Source organism: Delphinus delphis, chromosome 16, assembly GCF_949987515.2.
Source record: "Delphinus delphis chromosome 16, mDelDel1.2, whole genome shotgun sequence".
Taxonomy (NCBI): domain Eukaryota; kingdom Metazoa; phylum Chordata; class Mammalia; order Artiodactyla; family Delphinidae; genus Delphinus; species Delphinus delphis.
This window is the reverse complement of record NC_082698.1, coordinates 7,207,279-7,233,547: the sequence shown is the minus strand read 5'-3', so window position 1 is coordinate 7,233,547 and position 26,269 is coordinate 7,207,279. Positions and strand designations below refer to the sequence as shown.

The following is a 26,269-nucleotide window of genomic DNA, read 5'->3' as shown; positions in this document are numbered from 1 at the left end:
AAAAAAAAAAAAGTCAAATAAATTTTATGATAAGACTTAAAAAGAAAATCCACACGAGACAAAACCACAATCTACAGGGAGAGACAACAGAAAAATCCAACACGAAAGAAACGTGTGCGGAGGTCAGCATGTAAAGCAACAGCCAGTTCAGTCTATGAGTCGCCAAATCATCAGCGGCTTCACCAGTGTAACAGATAAGCCTAATGCAGTATCTCAGAGCTGCAGGATCAGGCTCCCAGCCCCCACCCGTGGCTAGTTAAGGGGTATTTTCAAAAAGGTACAGCTTATTTTTACCACGATTTTCGTCCCACCATCTCCACCCTATAATGCTAGTTATTCAGGGAAAAAAAAATCATTTAAAAAAGATTCAGTTTTCTAAACTATGTTGGGGAGGACGGGGGAAAGAAAGGAAGAAAGTTGATTTACAGCTTAAATGGCCAGGAAAGATTCCAGAGTCGAAATAAAAATTCTTAAGTGTTGCTCGGAGGATGCCCACCTGGAACTTTATCCAGACGCCCAGGGAAACACATGCATTCAATCACACTCGTCTCGTGTTTTGAAGAGAACAGCTAGGATCCTTCTCTCTTTCCTCAACTTGGAAATATATTCTTCCCTACAAGTAAGCAGAATTCCCAACCGTGTTTTCCAATATGTGAGGCTAAGTCTGTTTCTGAAACAGGGAGTTCTAAGGGCTTTCAACATCTTGCTTTGTTTAACACACAATTCTGGAAGCACACCCGTTTTTAGCTCTGCAGCGATTAATTCTACCTCTGATACTGTGTAGACCCTTCAGAGGTGCGTTTCCATGCTATAATGCACTTCTAACGGCAAGTGAACGATGAACGATTTATGGGAGGTGTTGGACAAATATCCCACCTTCTCCAAAGCCACTGAACGTGAACTGGAGAAACTGCCACCGCTCGTGAGCTGAGGGTTTCATCCTGTTCGGAATGATTTCTGGGTTTCTCCCATAAACACAGTGTGTTTCCTTACTGTAAAGGGAAATCCACAAATCAGCTCGAGCTCAACTAGAGAAAAGGGGAGGCAATGCCATCCCAGTGGGTCAGCCTGAACCACAAATCTATTTCACCCAAGAGAACGCTCGCCACTTGGCGAGCTGGCCGTGGCGCCCGGTTCGGCGGAGTGTGTGTGTAAGCAAGAGCAAGTCCAGGGGAGGGTTGGTCTCTCCGGGCTTGGCCAGAGAGCAACAGGAACACGAGGACCTACTGTCCCGTGCTCAAATCTCTGCCCCCACTGTCCCCTCCACGTCCCAAATGAGGAAAGGCAGGAAGGGGGTGCATTACTTGGTTCTGGTGCAAGCATGGTGGACACGATGATGGGGGCCCCCGTCCGCCGGGCCACCTTCTGGTAGGGCGAGTGGGGCGTGTGGAGGCTCTGGCTGGCCGGCAGCAGGGTGGAGGGCTCCGGGGGGAGGTTGGGCTTCCGCAGGAGCTGGGGGCTGCTGTGGGAGCTAGGCAGGGGAGACGCCACCGCCCCACGCTCCCGCTTCAGCAGCTCCATGGGCACCGTGTACGCTGTGGAGTAGGCAGTTCTGGGGCCCGGGTTAGTCAAGGCCACCCCGGCCTGCAGGGGATACGTAGGGCCCAGCCGCGCTGTCAGGGCGCAAGGGGTGGGAGAGCTGTACCCAGAGTTGGAGGGAAGGTGGGGGACTTGGGCGCCCACCCCTGGGGCAGAGTAGGTAGCTGCGGTCTCCAGGAGATGCTGGGATGGCGCGCTGGAGGGGCGGCGAGTGGGGTCTGCAGCTTGCGGGGAGGTCGCCTGCAGGGGCCCCGCCGGCTGGGGCCGCAGGGCCGAGGCGTCCAGACCAGACAAGTCACCGTGGAGCTCGCTTCGGTGGCTCAAGCTGCTGGAGCGCGTCCGGGGCAGGGAGCCTCCCCGGCCCTGCCTGCGCAGCTGCATCTCCGTCCTGCAGCTGCTGGCCAGACGGCTCAGGACGCGGGCCTGGCCCAGGTTGGGCGCCACACACTTGATGTCTGCATCCTCCATTGTGGACAGGACGGCCGGGGAGTCGAAGCCCTGCTGCAGCAGGGCCACCAGCGTGGCCTCGGCCACGCCCTCCGCCCTCAGGAAGGCCAGGAACTCGGGCATCGCACTCCTCTTGCTGCCTCCGGGCCCCCGGTAGGCGGACAGGTCGGCCTCGCAATTCTCATAAGGCGTCCTGGGGTAGACGCTTTCCCGGGCAGGTCCGTAGCCTCGGTTCAGGGCGCCCGGGGCTGTTCGCAGGCTGGCATCGGAAGCAGCAGCCGCTCCAGGGTCCACGACCAGGCACGTGGGGGCCGCCTGCCTGGCAGCGCTGGCGGAATCCATAGGCCTCTCGCCCACATCGCTGTAGACCTGGCTGGCAGGGTAGGCGGGCGCCTCCGCCCCAAACCTGCTGTCGGCCAGCTCCCCCGAGTACCGCGCAGGCAATGGGGCCTCGCTCTGCGATCGCTGTCCCTGAGGGATCATTTTACCTCTGGGATCCCGGTACAGGTGACCGGTGTCCTGCAGGACAGGGGCCCGGCCTTGCACTGGCTCCCATGTCATCCTGCTGCCCGGCGCTCCATAACCGGGCAGCGGCTGGCCAGCTCCCGGGTCGTGATGGTGCTGAGGCTCTCTGGGGGCCCGGGCGGCTCCGGCCGGGTCGCTGTAGTAATCCCGCGGCAGCAGGGCCCTGCGAGCTGACATCACCGCCTGTCTGCTGTCGTAAAAGGCAAAGTCGGGAACAGAGCTCTTCCTTCCGGCCACCGAGTTGTAGAAGGCCTCCCGGTAGCGGCAGGGCTCGGCGGCCCCGGGCATGGTGACATCCTGCAGCCCAGGGTTCGGCCGCTCATACCAAGGTCCCTCTCCGCCTCTGTCCGTCAGGGAGCTTCTCCTCCCCAGAGCCTCAGCGATCTCCCAGGGGCCCTCGTACCACCCGGAAGCATCCCAGCTCTGAGATCGACCGATATTTATATGCCTGCTGGGAACCGGCATTGGAAAAAAAAAAATGACTACGGCCAAGGCAGAGGAGGAAGCCTTTCTTTACGAATCTTCAATTACATACATCAAACCCAGACCCGGCTGTATTCTATCCCTTCCAAGACAGCAGGGACAACCAACTGTGGGTTTTCTATTTCAAAGTATGGCCTAAATTATTAATCCTCCGAAACCTTAGTAGACAAAACACAACACTCACGGTAACTTTGCCTCACTCTCCAATGGTAGCGCCAGAGGTCTTTTCTTTACGGCTCAGTCCCAGAAAGGAGGCTGCATCCAGCCCGCCGGGCCCCCCTCCCGGCTGGTGCGCTCACATGGACCTCGGCTCTCTCAGCGTGCGGATTAGGAGCTAAATAAAACCCCGAAAGCTTTTGTTCCATGTGACATCTCGTTAGACTGATGAAACCGGCTGCGGGCTCCAACCAGGCCTCTCGACCCGCAACTGGGACTTATGTTCACACTGAAGCTCCGGCTTATCTCCCCCGTCCTCACCAGGGCACTTTTTGGACGAGTACTCCCTCCCCCTCCCGAAGGTGCCCCCACCGCCTCTGATCGCCTGACAGTGACAGGAGGAAAATAGAAAAAGACTGCTTTAATGTCGATTCACTCTTAATCTACCCTGATGAAACGTTAATCCATTGCACACGGCTAAGAACAAATTAAATGTGAACAGGCAGGCGGGATAAAAAGAAAAAGTCCTGCACGGTTCTAGAGCATGAGATTCCCCAAGAGATGGGCCAGGTCTGCAGCCCGACGCTTTGCCAATATTGAAATCTGGCTCTGAGATGACTCTGGTTACGAATCAAACGAGTTATTACATTGCTCGAGTCCAAATGGATTCTTTACCGTATTATCGTAAAACACGGATCCTTTCCTACTGCCCGGAAAAACAACAACGGTGACGGAAAAACAACCCATGCGTGTAATCTAGAATTTATCATTGTAAGACTGCAACAGAGGTCAACAACTAGACCCCAACATTATGAAGCAAAGCTGGGAGGGAGGAGGCTGCATTTGAGGCGTGTCTTCGTTTAAATCTGTCTGCAAGGAAAGCAGAATTCTAGCAAGCTTGGCCTGGCTCAGATCTCGCGGATCATTTTCCATGTTCCCATAGATTAAGACTTTACATAGCCCTCCGGGGACTTCAGGTGCAATAATGCAAAGAACAGCAGGTATTTAGATAAAGGGAAGCTCCACACAGGAGCATTAAAACATTTTCTTAAACATACAGGCAGGTCCCCGAGAAGCACCACCACAGACTGGACCGGGATCTTCCACCTGCAGGTTCCACGACAAAGAATTCACAACGGAAACAAAAGCTGGGAATCGTGAGGCTACAAGGGCTGTGTGCAGTGAGAACGTTAAAAAAATGGGACAATGTGCATATTTGCAGCCATTAAACTTGAGTGTTTCGTCTTCACCCATACGTCCCTCAACCTAAGATGCAACTATAGAATCTTTAGCTAAAGAGAATTAACTGTTTAAAAAAGAAAATTTTTTTTTTGAATGAGCAATACTGAAAATTTACTGTGAAGAGGAAAGTGGGTAGAAATCCATTTCTGGGAACTAGAGGCACACGGTAACGCAAGACAGTTTCAAAGGGCAGTGCCCCCTCGTCCTGAGCAGCACATATATTAAACTTTGGGACAAGCTCTGTTTAAACCAATGTTACTCCCCAAAGAGCACTGGTCCCCAAAAGCCAGAGCTGACTGGCTACTGACTGACTACTGACTGACTACTGAGGAAATGGTCCAGGCGCTGCCTGGGGACACAGCACAGGGACCCCAGTCTGCTGCTTGAACACAAACCATGGCCTCTATTTCTGACCCAAAAATGCCAATAGGGCCTCAAGTGAACTGGGAAAAAGCCCTGGCAGATGGCAAAGAGACTCAAATCCTCCCCCAGTCCCCTCCGTCTCCTAGGATGCATGACAGGAAAAAAAGAGAAAAATGAACGAGGCACACTGCAAAATGCTGGGTTTCCATGTATGAAAGCAGCCTGCTGGTGCCAATTTCTCTAATGCCTCTGCTGGCACATTTGCCATCATGGGCTGAAGGGCCCGGGCAGAGGAGACAGAGGCAACGGGCCTGGCCACAAACAAGACAATATTTACACATCTCACCAAGAGCCTGAGGATGTGTCCACTTAGAAGATACATCCAAAAGGACAGGAAAATGTTAGAGCCCCAAACTCAATGGAAACAGCACTATCTGGTTACAGCAGATCCCTTCCAGGCTCTGTTGGGCAGACGGGTTTTCTCTTTGGGGCACTGTTCAGAGCCAGGCGCAGCTTCCTCCCCTCCGGAAAAGGGAGGGTGGAGAAAGATGGGGCAGTCTCGGCGGTAACCCTTCTAAGAAGGACGACAAGCAGACAAGGCTGTGTGAAAACAAGCCTGGTGTACGCATCAGGCGGGACACACCTTCACCCCAGAAAAGACACTAACCTGATGACCCTTCCGGCAGCTCCAGCCCACGCTGCCTTGTCACCCCCTCTCCCGGTCTTTTGGCCAAGAGGGGCCTTTGAGGCCTCCTAGTGGGGGTTCCATCCCATTGTCGCTTTCCCTGCCACCTCCCTCCTTCCACCACTGGTCAGAGAACACGGCTAGCTGGGCAGGAAGGGCTGCAGCGGTCCCGCCTGACCCTTCGAGGTGACCAGAAAACAGAGCATCTTTGACATCATCTTTTCCTTACAGGATCCTCATTGGAGGGCTTCAACATTTGTTCAGTCTGTACCCAGCCTTGTGCTTTGCCCATAAACGATTCTACAGGCAGGAGTGATTATGTCACATCCCAGATGCTGGGATGCAGAGCTTGGGTACCCGGCCCAGGGCCACGGTGCACAGGACCCAGCTCAAACTCCAAAAGCCAACGCTCTGCTTTCTGGAATTCCCTGCACCGACCTGGGGTAACAGTCCTGCTGCTGCTGGACAAGGGGAACCTCTTTAACAAAGTAATTCTGTTATTTTCCTAAGGTTCCCCAAAACCCCAAATATAAATGTCACTTATAAAATTAGCCACTTGAGTATCAGAAAGTAACTCCTAAACAGACAACTGCCTCAACTTCTCAAAACGAGGCGCAGTGGGCCCTCGCCAGAGTCAGGGCCCCCAGACTCGAGCCAACAGACGGCACCAGCCTAAGGCGTCATCGGTATTATACCATCTCGATGCTTCCTTCTTCTTCCTTCCTGTCATAAAGAAACACAACATGGGGTGGCGTTAATGCTACAGAACGCCACTTGTGGTGCAGACATGTCCCTTCAGAAGTCATCTGTGCCGAATCTTTTTGCCGCGGGGTAGCTGTTGGTAACTCACCCAGATTACGGATGACCTGAAGCAGTTCGAGCCCTCCACTTCAGCAGGACTACCTAAGAGCATGCATACCCCATGGCCCCCAAGAAACAAGGAGCAGGTTTTTAAGAAGGTGCGAAGGTGTAATGCCAGGGGCAGAACAGCAGTGAGCAGAAGAAGCTTCAGGGAGGCGTCACCCTCCACCCCAGAACGAGGAAGCCCAGGTTCGTTTCCATCAATTTCCGACCCATTCTGCTTGGAAGCCACCCAAACTCACGCAGCCTCAGCTTTGCAATCTGCCAAATATTATGACAGATGTTTTCCTGTGTTAGGTAAAAACACCTGTAACTGGACTTGCACTTTTCTAAACACTCTGGCAGATTTTTTTTTTTTTAAAGCTTATGCGCAGTCTTTAGGAAAGGGCTGATTTTCTGAAAAATCTCATGTTGACTAAATAAAGCGAGATGGGACCAATATCTGAAAGATTAATGAGTCTCTCAGACTTAACTTTTTAATCCTGCAAAGAGTCTCACTACAGAAAATTGCATAAGGGAAAGAGCCACCTTCTGAAAACTGAGGAACAGGCGAATCCAAATTCTCTTGCAGACAAAATAAACCCAAGGTAAAGCTGACCCTATAGAATCGTCTGAACAGGAACCTCAAGGCTATAAGCAACACCCCCCAGAGCCGACTGTCGAATTCCCCGGGCAACATGAGGCATCAGTTCACGACTGTAGAGACCTGAAAACTCTGAGATGACCTAGACAGTTCCAGAAAAGCAGGGAAGGAAATCCAGGAGGCAGACGACCATCCGTCCCTTCCACCGAGCAGTCCTCGGGCAGACTGCCCACAAGCATGTCATGTTCTGATCAACACGACGACCTGGGAAATTGCTTGAAAAGAATGGGAAATAGAAGGACTGCTCTGGGGTCTAGTCCTCACTTCTTTCTTTAAAACAAAGAAAATAACAACAACAACCATCAGGCATATGGTGGACTCAGCGAATCTCAAGGCCAGACTCCCATGAAGGTCACTGGGTCTGACTGCCTGGCCCCTGACAGCTGTGCCGTTTCCGCCGGCCTGGCGGCAAGGGATGCTCACCCCTTCTTAGGAGGAGACTCTGCAGCATTACTTGGCCAGCCTTCCCCGTGCCGGACCAACACTAGCCTGAGGCTTTCCATCCCCTGGCTCTTCAGTCCTTGGGGCCAGGAGCCCAAGGCAGCTCTGAAAGCAAAGGCGGAAATAAGAAAGCCCCCGAGATGCCTCCCTGCGCCTGCTGCTTGCCAGGATGAGGCCGCTGCAGCGCGCTCGCCCTCTGCCCCCCACGGGGCAGCATCTCCTGGGGGACACTGCTGAGGTTAGTGGGTTACACTCTGCTTTCCGGCAGAGACGGCCAAAAATAGGCCCATGACATCCCACTTCCTACTTTTAAATATGTACAGGCTGTGTTGGGTTTTTGTTTCTGTCAAGTGCTTTAGAATTTATGTTTAAAAACAGCTTTCTGCCTTTAAAAAAGTTTTCTTTCCTTCTGTCTCCACAGTGTCCCCTACCAAAGCAACTTACTTGGCTAGTCTGAATCAGAGAGGGGGACACAAACCCCAAGTACACTAGTAAAACAGCAAATAGGGTCTGGCAGGCCTTTAAGACAGCCTCCGTCTAAGTGACGTGAGCACAGAGACAACATTACCGTAACCGACCAGACATTTCAGGCATCCCAGGATCGACGCGGCATCACAGGCTCTCGGATGCAGGATTTGGGCTCCTAATTTCCAACCTGGAGCGGGAGCCTTTACATTATCAGCACAGCCCTCCAGAGAAAACCCAAGCTGCGAGGTGGGGCCATGCAACCCAATGAGCTGCCCTCTGAACAGCCCCAGGCCTCCCGTAACTCACGATTTAGCCATTTTCAGTGAAAACAAAGGCTTGCGCATCGCTCCTGACTTGATTTCTTGACTGGATGATAAAACTTAGTGAGAGCCGCATTATGAAAATCAGGCTGGATTTCCACATGTTATGGGATTAAAAAGTCTCTTTTATGGCATGTTTTGAATGTGCCGGTGAAGCAGAAGGTGTGAGCTGAGACCCCAGGTCGGACGCAGGGCCTGGGCAAAGCACAGGGCAGAATCTACCTGCAAAGGCTTTCCTGGATCCTTGACAGCACCTGGCGCAAAGTCCGCCTCAGGCTGGTGCTCAGTGACCTCTGCTTCCCTCCAATAACAGCTCTTCCTGCAAAGTCTCAGCATCTCAGGTGACCCGACTCCCCTTGACGTTGCCACTCTCACCCCAACACGCTCCTGTGTTATGACTCCTCATCTCTGTTGGGTTCTGAGTATCAGGAATGGCTTCCTCTCACCTTGGTTGAGGTCCCAGTCATTTCCACCCGCCAGGGTCCAGCTCAAATAACCCACCTCCAGGAAGCTTCCTCAGTCCCCCCCCGCTGTCACTCTGTCCCCAGTCCAAAGAAATCTGCCACCTATCAAAGGCGAGAGTACCAGATAATCCAGGGAATGAATCCACCTGCAGAGACATCCCATGGTTTTCTCACTAAGGTGGCAGAGCCCTGTCCCCTCCTGACATGTCCTTCTTGCATTCATCATGAGCTCATTTGTTTGACTCATGGGTTGTAAAAACTGACCTGTTGAACAGGACTCTGTACGAGGAACAGGACTTGGTGGCAACAGCCAGTCTTCACCCTCAAGGAGAGTATGTTGTGATGGAGAAAAGGACAGAGAGGTGCACACGATCACCAGGGAGCCCCGACCAATGGCCGCCCCAGCCTCTGAGCCCAGGTCCAGGCTGAAGCAAGCACAGCCCCTCACTTGCAAGGACTTGGGCACAGTGGGCATTGAGCAGAGACAGCAGAGGAAGACAACAGCCCCCAACATCCGACACTGCCTGGCAGGGACCCACACTGTCCCGGCCGGCAGCGCTGTTTCTCACCCGGGGCCCTGATTGTACAGTAAGAAGACAGGCTTTAAAGACCTTCTGAGGACAAGAAAGGACTGATCGTCCACGCTGTTTCACCCATTCCAGAGTGCGAACAGGGAGGGAGGACCCTCGTTTCCCAGGACTTGAGAAACAAGCTGATGGGTGTTCCAGCCCCTCTGCTGTCCATGCAAGAAGGACAGAAAGTGTGGAGACGGCGGCGAGCAGGTGCACAGCGATGTCCAGAACATGCTCCCCCCGCTACTGCACAGCCCCACTACTGGTACCCAGGAGGTCATTCCCCGGACCTGGAAGGGGAGCCCGCCTTTCAAAAGGGCCACCCGAGGTCTCTCTGGAGACAGAGGGCATGCCTGAGCTCTAGAGCAAGGGAGTCCATCAATGTTCAGGACGCTCATCAAATAACGGTTTGGTGAGCTGAGTGTAAGTCAGTCAGGACAGGAGGCTCACTCCACGCCTGTCATTTGTAAGGTTCTGGAAAAGGGCTCAGAGGGCGGGAAGCTGGCAGCAAAGCACATCTTGGAGTTCTGGCATCACGGTCACCCCAAACACTTGTGATTAGGTTGAGCTGTGTGGGACAGCCTCTGAATGCATGTGGGGCACCATTTGCGGGCCTCCAGCTCTGCAAAGCCAGGTCACTTTGCTGTCCTCAGACCTACTCTGACAAAGGAGGCTTGGCCTGGAGGTGCTGGCACCCCGTGAGGCGTTTGTTAGGCCTGGAGCAGACCTCTTTCCTCAAAGTTGCAAATGACCAAAATGAAACGCACCCTGAGCAAAGCAGACGAGGCAGGCAGCTCACACTCGGGAGGCGTGATCCCAAGGGGCACAGAGACAGGTGTCGCCCACCTAGGGGAGAGCGTGACCCTCCCCGGTGGGCGCGAGAGCCAGAGCAACAGCTGCAAAACAAAACCCAGACACTGACAAACACCCACACCCGGCCATGGACTAAAGTCACCACGCCCCAAACCCCAAAGTGGAAACAGAGCTGCCTTAACAGGCTGCTTTTAAAAATGTGGGGAGTTTAAAAAAATCCACCAACCGAGGTGAGAGCCCCTCGGCAAGTCAACAAGTGCGAAGAGTAACTTAAATCTGCATTTCACAGATGAGGAACAATGGAGAAATAATACAACCTGGAACCTGACTCGCATCTGCAGAAAGCTGAGGGCCGGGTGTGGGTGCTCGAGGGGCCCAGTCCTTAGGTGACAGCGGGAACCCCGGGGAGGCGCCGCGCTCCAGATTTATCTTAAAACCAGGGCCCGATATTTCTCCCTCACAAACAATGTCCACGAAGTTTCAACGTGACTGTCCCCCGCCTTTTCTGATCCTTTACCTGAGCACGACGTGGCTTCATTATTTTCGTTTATACTACAGAGTTTTAAGTCATGTCTGGTTGACTATTGTATATTTACATAGCTAATGTAATTATCACTAATCACGTAATTACTGGAAATGTACATAATTGCCTCATCCAAACATATAATTATAATGTATAGCAACATCATGAATCCCATTTTTAAGATCTACATTTTGGGGCTATTTAAAGACATTTATTAGAAATAATTGTGGACTGCCTATAGATGGTCTCGACGCCGTTTCATGGTAAGGTGCTCCGAGTGCTTTAAAAAACAAAACGAGTAGTGATTCTATAATGCATTTTCTTTTAAGACGGGTGAAACAAAAAGCACACAAATAAAAGACAAAATGATCCTGGCCTGAGTCTACAGATTATGCTCTTCCCGTGGGGAAATACAGGTCAGTCCTGCCCTGTGGGCTCTGATGGGTGTAAGCCAGGCAATGAGATCCGCCCCTCACCCCAGTCCTCCCTGCAGGGAGCACACAGCTGGCCTGGACACCCTCACCACTTCCACCACCTCGACGACCTAGAAGCTCTTAGACAACATCTTTGCTTCTTGAATATTCTGGGACCATGAATGAACTTTCTTGGGGGAACGGTCCACTGAGATGTACTTTCACAATGGCGAGCTCATCCCACTAAGAAGAGCACAGTGACACTGGGAAAAATGTTTTCTTCCACCTTATCCCTGCAGCATTTTCTGACTTTTCTCGTCCTCTTGGGGACAAAGATTCCCAGGATTTATAACTACGTGTTTAATAGACACCGGTTTATTAGACAATTTAATAGACAATAGAGGTTGGCCTCTATTTCTCCCACATCCATCCAACCAACCCACCCATCTTCCTCACCGCCTTTTATTCTCTGTTCTCATAAGAACATCCCAAAGGTAAGGAATGTTGAATTCGACTGTTTATTTAAAAGGAGGTTCATACCATTTCTTTTTTTCCTGCAGAGGAAAGAAGTCCTCTCCTGAATTATGTGATGAAGGGGACTGACTACAGCTCAGCTGATATAATCCTCAGGACCATTTTTCCACACATATAAGACATTCAAGCAAAATGAAGATGAAATATCTACTTTTTTTCCAAATTACATTTTCAAAAGCAACAGGAAAGAACGGTGTTTAGTGATTTATTGTACCATAACACACAATAAGGTGTTGTAACAAAAAGTCATCAGCAAGCCCATTGTGGTATATTACAGTTCTACAAACCTAGGCTCCAGAAAATGCTTTTCTGGGTTACTTTCGCAGTGATGAGGGATAGCAAGCCCTCTTCTCTGGCCAACAAATACTTGGGGCAAATCAAACCAGCTCTGCCATGATGCAGTTACGTATTAAAACTCTCTGTCTGGTGCATTTCATAAATGCAATATTTCAATTATGCCAGCAAACTAAACACAGGGGAAAAACAAGACCTACATTATACAACAAAAAGAAGAGACTGCAATTTGGTCTGACCAGTCTATCCGCAGACTCTGCTCCACAAAACCTTCACACAACAGCACTCTAGGATTATTTGATATTAGGCATCAGGAAAGATCAGAGAACAAATATCAAAACAGAAGGATTGCTTTAAGAAAAAAATCTGGCTTTTAAGTCAGCTTGAAAGACCATTATTCTAACGGAGTTGGATGGAGTCCCGAAGACTTTGGGTGGCGAGAAGCGAAGCTATCCTCTATACTTTGCTTAATCTCGAGCAGAAACATCCCCTTAGAGGCGCAAAGGTGCAGATAGATTCTGGGCACATGAAGATTGATGGACCGGGTCACAAGGGGACTGCGGTTCAGAAGGAAGAGACCCCAAGGGCTGCTGTGGAAGGTTTCAGGGAGGAAGGGACTGGGCCTTGGGAGGCAGGTAGGGATTCTGGAAGCAGTACTGGCACAGGGGTGATGCTCAGATCCCACCAGACTGGCTCAGCTGGAGAAAAAAGGTTCATTCGAGGGGTGGGGGTTGGGGGGGTAGACCCTGGAGGGCATCAGAAGCCTTGTCTGGCTTGGGACCCAAAGCCAGGGATTTGCACTGGGGTTGGCAGCAGGCGGGAGGGAAGAATTTGAAGGAATATGTGTTCCCACAGACCCAAGAGCATGAAGAAAAATCTCCTACAAGCCTGGAGTGGAGCAGGGCAGCTTCATGGCTTTAATCATAAAACAAAAACAGAGAGAGAGCGGGGTGGGGGGGGCAGGGGGGGAGGGGGGGAGGGGGGGAGAGAGAGAGAGAGAGAGAGAGAGAGAGAGAGAGAGAGACATACAGGAAGTCCCTGGGGTGTGGGCGGCGGGAAGGAGAGAACTGTTTGCTGAGCCTGCTGGACTTCCAAGGAGAACATTCAAGAACAGTTAGTTCAGGTTTACAGAACAGAGACTGCTGGGCATCCAAAGCCAGGGACGGAGGTGCGTGAGGCTTTCAGGAGGAAGAAATAACGGAATCCACGTGCCGATTCAAGGGCAAAAGCCCAAATACAGAATAGCAGACTGCCTGGGCGCAAATCACCGACTGCTCTGTACCTCGCTGGTAGCACCTGGGAAACGGATGTCCTGACCACCTGTCCTGACCATTAACGGCACTAAACCAGCTTATAAATACAAGGAGCACCAATGAAGCATCTTGGAGCAGCTGTTAAACTTCATGGGACACCAAGTGACTGTTCGGGATCGTGGATTGTAAATTACACTTGAGTAACTCTATGTCATGCATGTATCTTGATAGTGGCTATTGAGAAATTAAAGATAAACCACTGCAACTGTCTCAGGAACACCGTTCATGGATAAAGGAGATGCTGGAATTTGTTATAAAAAATACGCTGGGGACTGGTGAACCAGGCCTGGGAGAGAGGGTGCGAAAGAACCGCCAATGGTGTTGCTGTCACCGACTACCCTGGACAAGGAGAGCAAAGGCCCCTGGTGCTTCCATCCCATTCTTGTCTCAGATGTGCTACCTCTAGATACTGGGGTTGGGGTTGGGGGTGGGGGGTGGAATCGGCCCCATAGACATTCCTGATACTAACCTTGGAAAGTCGATCCACTAGGGCTTTCTGGACTGGGGACTCAGTACCAAAAATGAAGCACCTTTCCACAGGAGGGCAGAAGTACAATTTAAAAACCCCCAAACAATCAGGTGAACCCAGATTGTGGGACATTGTACAAACCTACTGGCTTGGGCTCTTCAATGATGTCAATGCTTCTGAAAGTCAAAAGGACCAGGGAATTATTTTAGACTAAGGAGACCAAAGAGACATGACAACTAAATGCCACCTATGTCCCTTGATAGGTTTCTGCACACAGGCAAACAAACCGGCTAAAACAGACGTGTGGGGGAGATGTGCATGTGCCGTCTATGTTAGATAATATGCTGTAATGAGGCCCAGTTTCCTGGGGGTGATGACGGTGGTGTGTTTATGCAGGAAAGGAGCCTCTAACACATGCCATAGGTACTTAGGGATAAACTGCTGCACTACACGTTTCTCTCAGATGGTTCTGGGCAAGTCCATCCATCCATCCTCCATCCATTCATACACACGTATCTCTATAAGGAGAAAGCAAGCGATAACAAATGTTATCAACTGGTAAATACAGTTGATGGGAATACCAGTGTCCGTTGTACTATTCTATCAGGCTTTCTGTAGGTTTGAAAAATTTTTTAGTATTTAAAAAAAAAAAAAATCCTTGAATCCCAAACCCCTTACACTGCAGCAGAATCCCAGGGATGTGGAGGGACAGTCAGTGCTCCTGAATTCTTTTAGGTCGGAGCTGTTGCAGGGCAGACAGTCACACAGTAGAACACGCCTTTAATGCCTCCACACCGCTAGCCTGAGCCACATCTACAAACAATTCCATATGGACGGCTCCTGGGAGATGCTTTCCTGGGCCTGAGTGAACTGGCCAACTGGTGTGCTAGCATATTCGGGGGTCGGGGGCGGGCTGCTGAGCCCACCCCGCCCAGCGGCTCCCCTCCTGAGAGAAACCCTGCAGTGAGGTCACGGGTAACCACGCCAAGCCAAACCCAGCCGACAGCACGGACACCAGCCGGCTGGGAGCACTTCACGCCAAGCCCAGGTCCACTGGCGCTGGATTTCTAACCACTCCCTAACGAGGAGAGGACGGTGCTCAATCCACATCTCAGAGTTTTGTCCCCGGGTTTCCACTAGATTTTAATCCTGTTTATTTTTCCTTTCATGAATAAAAAACTTCCAGACATTTTTCAAAGATACCAGGCACGTGAACAGATCATGAGGGGCTATGCTGGGCTCCTGAGGAATATCTCAGAATTTGTGCTGGTAAATCTTTTAATTCAAAACAGATAAAGTCCAGAAACTTCCGCAAGTTTAAAAAAAAAAAAAAAAAGATGGTCCTAATATGCAGTGTCTTTCTTGTGCAAAATGATCTTGGGACAAAATGGACCTCAGGGCCTGCTTCCCCCAACTTCTGTCCTAGCCCCACCCCTGCCCTGGAAGCGGGCCTCAGCCTACTTGAAGGTCAGGCCTACTGACCACGCCAAGGACACCACCAAGGACACGGGCAGAGCGTGTGGGACGGTGGGAGGTGCTGGGGGTGGGGTGTGGGTCGCAGCCAGGCTAGGAGACCAGCTGCAGGATTCCAGGGCGGGTCTACGCGACTTTGGTGAAAAACCGCCAATCACGCTGGCTCTTACCTTCACAAATTCTGTCCAATCGCTGTCGCTTGACTTTGTGCTTATCCACAAGGGCCATTCTTTATCGAACTTTGCACCTCTCTGATTCAAAAGGCAAAGCGGTCCTCTAAGAACTTAGGGGCCCTCGCAGGAGTCTGCGGGCATTACGCCACTACGCGCCCTGAAACAAGGAGAAAAGAAGCCTTACTCGCTGGACACCCTGGGGGCAAGGACGACAGGTCATTCGGGCGTGGCTGCCGCTTGCTACAAGGGGACCTGCCCTCGGGCGCTTGCTCTCCTCCTCAAATGCTGGAGCTGGATTTGCTCCAAGTCCATGGGACAGTCTCCCGCCTCTGAGGGAAGCACACGAACACGCACAACTGTCTTTGGATCCTGAAAGTGGTAAATGGCAGCATCTGGATCTCTTGCTTTTGACTTCGGGGCTGTAAACACCAATTACTGACCAGCCTGAGTCATAATACTTTGTACTCGAATGCCAGAGACCAAGCTATAGCCAGTGGGGCTGGTCCTGTACTTCTGTGAACCGCAGAGGGGCGGAGTCACAGATCAACCCACACCACCTAGGAACACATCCCAGGGGCCTCTGGACCGAGATGCAGACACCCAGCTGCCACTACTCTCTCAAGGCCTTCTGCCAGGAGGTTCACAAAACCTTTCAAAACTGCCCTTTGGCCACCGCTCAGCACCACACAAGCCCCTTGCCCCACCGTCTGAGAACGGGGCAGGAAGGCATGTACCACCTAACCAAGGTTTGACCAGTGCCACAGCTGGCATCGGCTGCCCCACACCCGTGGCGTCTCAGGCAGAGGAGGAAGGGTCTCCCATTGGGGCTGGGGTATTTGGGCCTCTCTAGAGGGAAATCCACATGCCACGCCGCCTGAGGAATGGGGAGCCCAATTCGCAGATAAAGTCGGGGCTGTGTGTTTGGGAGACCCTGACCTTCATTTCCTGCTCAGCCAATGTACCAGTTGAGGCCACAAATCATCACCTGTAACCCCCCAAAGTCCCACAGCTTTTGACTCATTACTGCAGTTATTCTAACAACAACTACTAGCGCGCACGCGCGCGCGCACACACACACACACACACACACACACACACACACACACACACACACACACACACACACACACACACACACACACACACACACACACACACACAGAGTTGTCCTCAGTTACCCAGCAAATGAGGAGGAGGTTAGGAGACAAGCGTGAGGCTCCAGGGTTAATAATGAGGATTATTACGTATGATCATCAGTTACGCAAAACGCTGGGAGTTACTTTCTCAAAGGCCGGAATGCAGGTCTGACTATGAAAAGGTAGGCGACTTCCCGGAAGTTAAAGACTAATTTCTCAGCAATGAGGCTGAAAAGATTTATGGCAATAATTATGTGATTTTTTAAAAAAGAGCTAGGGAAAAAGAAAAAGCACAATTTCTACTCACAGAAATAATTAATGCGACATCCAAGAGACACCAAACCCTTTCCAAACCTGGGACGTTCCCCACACCTGGAATGACCCTATTGGACAAGCGAGGAGATGAAGCCGTCCTGAAGCAAGCCAGAGCAGCACCGGGTTGACGGGGCAGGCAGCTTTCTAAAATTCTGGTTTCACTTTTGCTGGGCTGTATGAAAGGTAATCATGCAAAGGGGGGAAGGTGATTTCTTACTGGTCAACTTGAGACAGACAGGCAGAGGAGCAGGACCTCTGATCCAAGGGTTTCTGTCCAAGAGAGACCCTCAGAGGCTGGCTGGCAAATTTGATTTGCTCGGGTCCCGGGCTCTGATCAGCGGACGGCCCCTCCTTGGCTCTGGTGTGGAGACACACCCTGTGTTAGCCGCCACATCCAGGGTGAGAGAATTAATTAGTTAATATTTGTGAAGTGCCTTGGAGATGAGAAATGACAGCATTATCATCCGAGGCAAGACGGGCTTCACACCCTCCTCCTCCAATTCCCCGAGTGAGGAGGCATAATCATTCTTTTTGCTTTCCTTTGAATTTTAATTTGTATAATTAGATGGCTTCCTGAAAAATTGATAAGTAGAATCTCGATTATGCAATCAAAGGAAAGATCAGGCATCAGCTTACACAAATTGTCTGCGTCCTTTAAAAAAAAAAAAGGCAACTGACTTGTGTGGCTTTGGGGGGTGGGGTGGGGTCTCTCTGTGGCTGGCCCTTCCACGGGGTCCCCTCCAGCTGCGGCACCCACCCCTGTCTCAGACTGAACATGCTGACAGCATCCAGAGTCGTGAGGACACCGGGCGAGTCTGGTCTGGACTTTAGAGCAGTGACCACGGACTAATTCACGTAGTGTCAAACCCCTCCCCTCAATCGATCCCTCCCCCCCTCCATCCAATATTTCTTTTTAAGCAAGAATGTATGACATTCTTGCTTAAAAAGAAAGCAAGAATGTGTCAGTGTATGTGACATTTTCCTCCTTGGTCCTCTGAAGGAGCGAGCTATTTACCAGGACTTAATTAACATGACCCTCTTCCTAAGGACAGGGACAGGCCCTCCTCAGAGCCGAGCTGTGAGCAGCGTCCCTGGCTGGTGTCCACGCCGAGAATGCCGGCACCCTGCTATCCGCACCGGCCCTGGGAGCCCTCGGCGGGGCCCCCCAACGGAAGCCCACCTCTGTCTTTACTTTACACCAGTCTCCACTCACAAATCACGAACTTTTTGCCACTGAAGTTATCACTACTGTCATCCATTGACACTATCTGGTCAATGTTCAACCACAAATAGATAAAGGTCCACATAGGGAAGAAAAAGCAGAGGGGGATGTATTACGCGGTCTCACTTTGGCTGAACCTGTAAACCTCCACACCGTATCTGTGGGTGGCAAGAGAGTTCTAGAACCTCCACGTTTGCACAATGCAGATGATGTTGCTTTGCGTTCCAAAGCGCCGTGAGGGTCAGGTGAGAACACGCAGGAGAACATCTGGTGCCCAACGGCAGGCCTCTAAGCGCCACTCGTGCCCTCCTCCGGCGAGAGGCCCCCCTGGATGCGGGCGCCAGTCACACAGGAGCATCCCTCCTGCTGAGGCTGGAGGTAAACCTCGAGGGGAACTCAGGAACGGTCAAAAGGCAGTTCAGGTCTTTTCACAAGTAGGAAGGGTGTACCGCTGTCAAACCTGACAAGAAAAAAAAACACTACCTTCTCTCCCAAAAGAGAGATACTAAAATCACAGGGCAAACCACAGAAAGGTCTACCTAAAGTTTTGTTAGCTTGAAATGAGGGGTGTGAGCTAGGGCTGAAAGATTTGGTGTCAGGGAATTCGACTTACTTCAGAAGGGGAAAGATGCTTGCATAAGAAAGCTACTTAGAGATTCTTGATTACTAGAAAGAAGATACAGGTATGGAAGATTTGTCCACTTGTGGGCTTCAAAAAGAAGCATGAGAGTTAAGAAAAGGGAGAACAAAAAGGAAGACTTCATTTTACAAACAAATGCAAAACACCCAAAGTGAGGTCGTGAAAAACAAAAGGTTAGCCCTCATCAATCATGGTCTAGGTCTACCGTTAGCAGCCCTGCCTGCCAGGACCAAAGCACTGCAGTGCACAGAAACTCAGTCGTCACTAATTTACATGCTTAACATCTCAGGTAAGTTTTTAAGACCCCCTCAGTTTCTTTATTCCGGTTCCTAGTGTTTGTAAAGATTAGGCAGACGAAGGAATTTACACAAAGTAAACGATGTCTTCAACGGTGTCTTTCAAAATGAAAATTCCCCTAAAACCAGTTAAACGTGAGGAGAGCCTTCAATTCTTTCAAGGAAATCTACTTAAACACTATGTCAATAGAGAAACTAAGTTTTACGATATGATAATAAATTAATATTATTGTAGTTAAGCAAGTATTGCCGAAGTTCTCCGAGTGAACCCCAGGAGTCTTCAGAATACGTTCCATTGTTAAACCTGCAAGTGGGGGTCAGGGGGAGATTTAAAGTCTGAGAGGTTGCCCCGTGACCCAAGGCAAGTAGAAGAAGCTCCTGCAGCCCCAGTAGCATTGGTGCACGAGGTCTCCCAACTTTCCAAGCCTGGGATCCCTAAAGGAATGACATAACTCCTTGGGTCTCCTCTACCACAGCCTACAAGGCTCTCCTGATGTGGCAACAGGGCCATTTACCAGCTTCTGAATGACCCAGCAGGGAGGCACCATCCAGGTTAAGGCAACACCAAGCACTTGTTGCCACAGGCAGGGACCCTGCAGGTGGGGTGGCATCCAGCGGATCCACAGGGTTAGTGCGTTTGCATGGTGCCTTGAGAACGCTGGCCCACCAATGACCACAAAACCCTCTTGATTCTTCATCTCGTCCCAGATAAAGCCACAGGGCTTCAGGCTACCTGAAAAGAACTTCTTCCAGAATCTTCAGAAGCCAAACAAAGGTGAACAACAGATGACAAGCTGGGTAGAATCCTCTGAACAGGTGGATGTGGGTTTTGTTTTGTCAACCATACCTGAAGGACCAATTAAAATCCAGATGGAACAAAAGAAACGTTCTACAGGGGGGAGGCATCGGTGGGAAAAACACAGGCTTAGCCTTTGGTTAAATGGTTGACATAATACCCCAGTTAATAACAAAATAATTAAAACTACACTTTAAGGAAGAAAAAGAAGCTTTGGGGGAAGATCTGTTATGGGAAATGTACTGAAGTCAATTTTGTCAATGTCCCAAAACAACTACTGCTCCCTAATTATAGCTCAGTAGCTTTGGGGCATATTTAGGTTTGGGAGGGAGGAGGAGAAACATATGGTTCAGGCATCTAGTGGCATTAAAAAGTGCACAGGGACGGCTCCCCTCCCCCACCCCAGGGGTTACCAGCAAGACCCTTCAATACACACCTGAGCTTCACTCTGGTTCCTGGAGCCTCCCCCGTTGGGCAAGGCGGCTCATATTTCCCCAGGGAATGCCCAGCAGCCCAACCCTAGGGTGACAAGGTCACACCCTGGTCACATGCCCTCCATCTGATCCATGGGCCCCACCCTCTGATCCCCTGGGGCTGACGCAACACCAATGTCCCAGTGAAAAGTGCAAATAGCTCAAGAGCTATTAGCACCAGGCCACCGCCCTTTCCAACAGCAGAGGTCAGGCAGGCTTCACAACTCAGATGGGATTCGAAAAGGGCAAGCCAGTGTTTACACCATGTTATGATGGACCCCGAAACCAAGCAATGACATTTCTATACTAGGACATATGAACATGCTTACCCAACTGGATTAATATACAGAAGATTAAAAATAATTATACATACACACACACACAAATATACAATTCAACAATTCAGGCCAGGTCAAAATCTGCCACCAATCTGAAGGAGACAGAGAAATGAAAAATGAAGACTCTGTAATCTCTGTTGAGCTTGTGACAGCCATGAAACACAGAAAGCAAGTCTTTTAGCAGGTGGAATCCCAGTGCTGGGGTGAGGTTGGAGGCTGCCTATGTGAAAACCACGCTTCCTGGGACGATCTCCTCGGCCAGCAAACAATTTCTGAGTGAATCCTTCTGCCAGGTTTAGATTTAGAAAATACATCTCCTGGTGTTAAATGCAAAACTCAAGAATTCTAAATATTTTCGCTTGCTAAAAGCTTTCATCAAGAACAGAGGGCTTGGGCAGAAACAATTCATGATTTTCCTAATTGGCTGTTTTATTTGTGTCATAATGAAAATTAAGTGTTGGTGAAGAAAATAAGATGCTTCTGGGGTAAGGATTTTCACACATTTTTAAAGCACCTGACTTACAAATATGCTTTAAAAATAAATATATTCGTTCTAACACTAAAGTGTTCTTTAAAAATAAAAGCAAAACGAAATGAAAAAAAGAGGTAAAAGGCAAATAAGCAAACTCTCGTCCCGATTAAGAGGTGTTACGTGACCCCTTTATTTCCATTGTGCTGAGACTGAGGAATCACAGAAACACGGATGAAATTTCTCCTTTCCCAATTTTCTGACCCTTTCTTCCTTTGGCACTTTTGATCTGTAGCTAAGTTTGGTTGAACAGGGTGAAGGGATGAGCATCCTCAATTTCTCTGCGGACAGAGGAAGTTCCATCCTGACCAGATGACTCATCCGTTTTTACATATCACATGCAAGAAATTATTATAACAAGTTTATATCTGAGCAAGTAAAAGTGAACACCATACAGAGGAAGAATCCAGAACGTCGGAAAGTTTGGGAAGGTCTCATAAAATGCCTGCAGAGGATCGCTGGCCGTGGTGAGGATTTTGGGGTGGCCACTCTGTGCCCCAAAGGTCACCTGAAGGTGATGTCTGCAGACTGTGAAACGCCTGTGCACCCACATCCATTAGCTGTGCTCCAGTGCAGAATAAAAGCCTGCATAACTGATGGCCACTAGGGGCTTGGACCTGGGGGCCACCAAGGCAGGAGCCACCAGGAGACAGCTAACTGGAGGTTATATGTTAAACTTGTGCTAAACTTTAAAACAGTCTATGGAATGGAGGTGGAGGTGCCAGGCGGGGAGTAAAGAAGATTTAACATTTTAAAGGCAACTTTGGATTATTTGGCTTATTCTAACATATATGAATTGCACTTGTATTTAAAGGAATTAGTTGGTTATCAAACAAACAGCAATGATGAGATCTTAAATGTTTGAAAACCTTGATGTGAGATTTTTAAAAAATTTATTTATTTATTTTTTTGGCTGCGTTGGGTCCTCGTTGCTGCATGTGGGCTTTCTCCAGTTGCGGCGAGCGGGAGCTACTCTTCGTTGTGGTGCGCGGGCTTCTCACTGCGGTGGCTTCTCTTGTTTTGGAGCACGGGCTCTAGACATGTGGGCTTCAGTAGTTGTGGCACGCGGGCTTCAGTAGTTGCAGCACATGGGCTCAGTAGTTGTGGTTCACAGGCTCTAGAGTGCAGGCTCAGTAGTTGTGGTGCACGGGCTTAGCTGCTCCGCGGCATGTGGGATCTTGCTGGACCAGGGCTCAAACCCGTGTCCCCTGCATTGGCAGGCGGATTCTTAACCACTGCGCCACCAGGGAAGCCCCTGAGATTTTTGAAGACGTCTGCCTCTTGATTTCTTGCTACTGGGTGGCCCTAAATCCTAGACTGGCTACTCGGAGTGTCCACTTTCCTTAGGGGACACAACTGCTTTGCTGTCCTTGTGAGATCCCAGCCCATGTGTCTCGACACTGTGCAGTCTGGAAACGTGCAACGGCGCGAGCTCTGCAGTCTCGACTCACTCCCAAAGCCAGTGGAAACCACCGGTGAGGGCCCACCTTCTGTTCAAGCCCTTCCCTGGAGCAGGTCCACCCAGAGGAGGCCTGGTGCCCAGCGATGGGGCCCTTTGGCCAGCAGAGGGCACTGCACACCCTGCACGGCCTTCCCGAGGCTGCAAAGACCTGAGCCGCTTTGCCAAGGCTCGCCTTGCTCATCTCAATCCCGACTTGGACTCTGCAAGAACCTGGAGAAAGTGAGACCAGATACCCCCAAAAGGAAAGGTCTGAGATGGCTTCAGGATGACACACTGCATGTCCCCTCAATCTCAGGATGCAAAAGGGACAGAAGAGACCTCCAATCTCCCTTAAAGCAACAGGTGTTTAGCCTTCAGCAACACGACCAGCCAAGGGAGAGGAACACAGTGGCTGCCCTCCTGCTGCCTATCTCCTAGGCTGGCAACTGAGGTTTGCCCTTTCAGAGCTGAAGTTTAGGCGCTGGAGAGGCGGGCCACGGAGAAGGGAGGCTCTGAGCCATGGGCTTGGGGTCCTGATCCAGGAGAGGCCATGGGCCACCTGAAGGATGATTTTCCATTATATCCATGCTTCCTGTGTAAAGATACACCAACGAGGAAGGAGCCACAGTGATGAAAGATGAAAACAACTTGGCAGAGCCGTAACTTATAAAGAGAGGAAAGGCTTGAGGTGGGCCTGGGCAAAGGGCGTCAGGGTTTCCATTACAAACCACAGCTCCCGGGGCACCACACACACCTGCTTAATGCGATTGCTCAGTTCTCCTCAACCCGGGATCCGTTTGTTGTGAAACGTGTATGACCTCAGGATACACCACCTTTTCAGTAGACATTAATTTGGAGAAGAAGGTGGAAAAAACCAGATTTTTCCAACCTTATTCAGGAACTGATTCTGGCCACCGGCTGGGAGGTGGGGCCTTGTCTCTGGGCCCCTGAACCTGAAGGTCGCAACCTTTATGGATGCTGGCTTCTACCTGCCAGGCTGACCACCGCAGAGGGACAGCTGACCTGTCTAGTCTTTTCTGATCACCAAGTTCTAAGAAGCCGACACGCTAATGCAGCAAATCAGCTCTCTTCTCCACACCTGCAGGGCACCCAAATGGTTCAGGGTGGAGAAGGAAGGGAGGGGCTGGTGCAGTCCATCAGCGCTGAAGTAGGGGACACACACACCCCATCCAACCCCCACGCCTCCACAGGACCAGCATCCTTTCTCACTACCACTTCAAAGCCAAGGGTGCCACAGCAACAGATGCCACTGGACCACACGGCTTAGTCTAGACCTGACGCGGCAGGAGATACCTTTGGAAGGACCCCACACAGAGATCCTGGGGTGGGATTCTGCCTTCTCCAGGAAGCCTTCCGGATGAGCCTCTCTGCCCTTCTTGCTTTGCAGCTGGCACCACAAGCCCCTCCCCATCTTGTTCCAAACCCCAGTAAGTGGGATTCGCTTTGACCTCCCGGGGGGAGGGTACTCTGTACAGCCCACTTCACGGTGGACAACCCAGGGAGGCACGTGGGCTACCTGGTGGCCTAGGAGAAGCTAAGAGAGGCCAGCAGGTAAGGCCCAGGTCGGGCTGACAGGAGAGGGGGTTCAAACTTGTCCAGTAGAGATAAAGTTATCATCAGTGCGAAGGACGGACTGCTGGGCCTCTTTGTCTGTTTTCAGAAACCAAGTGTCCGGAGAGATTATCTCAAACACAAACAGAAGAGCTCACTCCAAACCTGACCATGTGCCGGAGGGAGTAGGGACCCAGCCTCCCAAGTTCAGTACCGGACAGGTCACACAGTCACCAGTCAAGAACCAAACCCAATAAGGGCTTCTGAGCAACCCTGCTCCGAACCTGCAGCCTAGCCTGAGGTGCGCAGGCCGGCTGGGAAGAGAGAGCTTCCCAGGACCCAGGCAGGACTCTCATGCAGCTCAGCTCATCCCCTCCCAGGTCCCAGGGCATCACTCCAGGGCATGGCAAGGGACAGGAGTGCTCCACGGGGTGGGGGGGGGGGGGGCCATCCTTTATTTCAAGGAGGTGCCGCTGGCACAAAAGCAGACACGCAGGAAAGCCACCTCAGGCCTTGGGAACAGAGTAATAACTTTGTTTCATGACGACAGATATTCTGCGTCTGGGTCTTTACAAATATCCAAATTCCGTCGTAATGTTTCTGTACAAGGAGAGCCACTGGGCTGTAGCCATGGAGGCATTCAGAAGCCCACAGTTCTCACACAAGAGTTTTCTGGAAACGTGAGGCGGGAATCAGACATCCCAAGCTCCAGAAAGTGTTTCGATGGAAGAGCGGTTCTTCCCAGACCTTATCTTTTTAACCTGAGTCATAGAAAGGAAAATCTTAATCTTCTATGTAGCTATTTAACAATACGAAGTACAACCTGCGGCCATTCATCTCGCTTAACACGGTCTTAATGCGGAGGATGAGGAATATAACTGCGGAGGATGAGGAATATAACGGAACCCAGGGGGAGGCCGGCTTTGTTCGCATCCACGCCGGCCACCGAGGGGAGCGGGCGGCTGGAGGCCGGGCTGGGGGTTGGGGAGGAGAAGCGGGTGACACTCATGCGTCACAGGATTTCATCTTTGCTGATCAAATTCGAGAAATAAAGAAGGGAGCCGCTAACCAGCTCCTTTTGTTTTTGTTAATTTCAGGGTATTCCTGAGGTTAAACAGTCCTCTTGAATTATTTCACCTGTTTTACTGTGGACTCCTGGCTGGCCTCCAAGGCTTTGGTGGGTAAATGATGCCATTTTTGCATTGATTGCAGCCCCGAATGTCCTGTGCTATGGCTAAAATCTCACTTGGTGCAGAGGGGTTGCTGGAACAGGGAGAGGAGGCAGCAAAGCTCCCTGTGAGAATTTTCTAGGTGTGACTCCTGTCATGAACAACCGGATTCTTCAACAACAGGGCGAACATTGGGATGGTTAGGGAGGATGGGGCACTTGTGAGTACAGTCGCCTGTTTAGACAATTACAGCTGACTGTCATTTCACATGAAATCCTATTAAAGAACTCTTGACAAGGTGATGGGCATTTAAAAATCTGCTCTGAACTGACTTACGGGGGCCCTACCAGACCAAGAAGAGATATGGACCAAGAACAGACAGGGGAAGGAGGCTCCAGGGAGTCAGACGTCTGGACACTATGTTCACGTCCCCAGACCAGACAACCCATGGAAATGACACAAGATGGCCTTCTGGGGAAAGGCAGGACTGCCCCCCTCCCTGCAGCACTGTGCTTCCTGCCTTAGGAGTCCAAACTGCTCATCGGTGGGCTCAGGGTCAGTATACGGACCCCCAAAGGCCTAACACACATTTTCTACTAGCTGCCCACAGCCATACTGCCTCGTTATGGATTGAATCACGCCCCCCTCCACTGCCCATCGTGTTGAAGTCCTAAGCCCCAGTACCTCAGTGACCTTATTGAGACTGTCTTTATAGAGGAAGTCAAGTTAAACTAAGGCCCTAATCCAGTGTGAGTGGGGGCCCTCCTAAAAAGGGGAAATGTAGACAGAGATGTGGACAGAAGACTGCATGAAGGCACAGGGAGAAGACGGCCATCTACAAACCAAGAAGAGAAACCTGGAATAGAGCCTTCCCTCCCAGCTCTCAAAAGAAACCAAGCCTGACACCTTGGTCTCAAGATTTCTGCCCTCCAGAACTGTGTGACAGTATATTTCTGTGGTTTAAACCACCCAGTTGGTGGTGCTTTGTTATGAAGCCCTAGCAAACCATGTCACGCCTACTGATGATATTGGGGTGGCCACTCCCAGAAACCCCTCTGGGATCCTGCACCAATGATGCCTAGGGAAGCTCAGGACCGCCTTGGAGGGAAGCCTGGTTGTGGAGAAGAG

At 50.8% G+C, this 26,269-nt stretch overlaps 1 protein-coding gene across 4 annotated transcripts in view; it reads right to left on the bottom strand.

Annotated features, from left to right (window-relative positions):
* Positions 1-26,269, bottom strand: part of CTBP2 (C-terminal binding protein 2) — a 163,323-nt gene that overhangs the window by 36,928 nt on the left and 100,126 nt on the right. For 3 of the 4 annotated variants that reach the window (XM_060033863.1, XM_060033865.1, XM_060033866.1), the window contains one exon: positions 15,212-15,371. In XM_060033863.1, coding sequence (XP_059889846.1) covers positions 15,212-15,269 — 58 coding nt within the window. In that variant the 5' untranslated portion in view covers positions 15,270-15,371. Of the gene's footprint in view, positions 1-1,304; positions 3,117-15,211; positions 15,372-26,269 lie in introns of those variants that run through there. The other variant, XM_060033862.1, reaches the window with a different exon arrangement.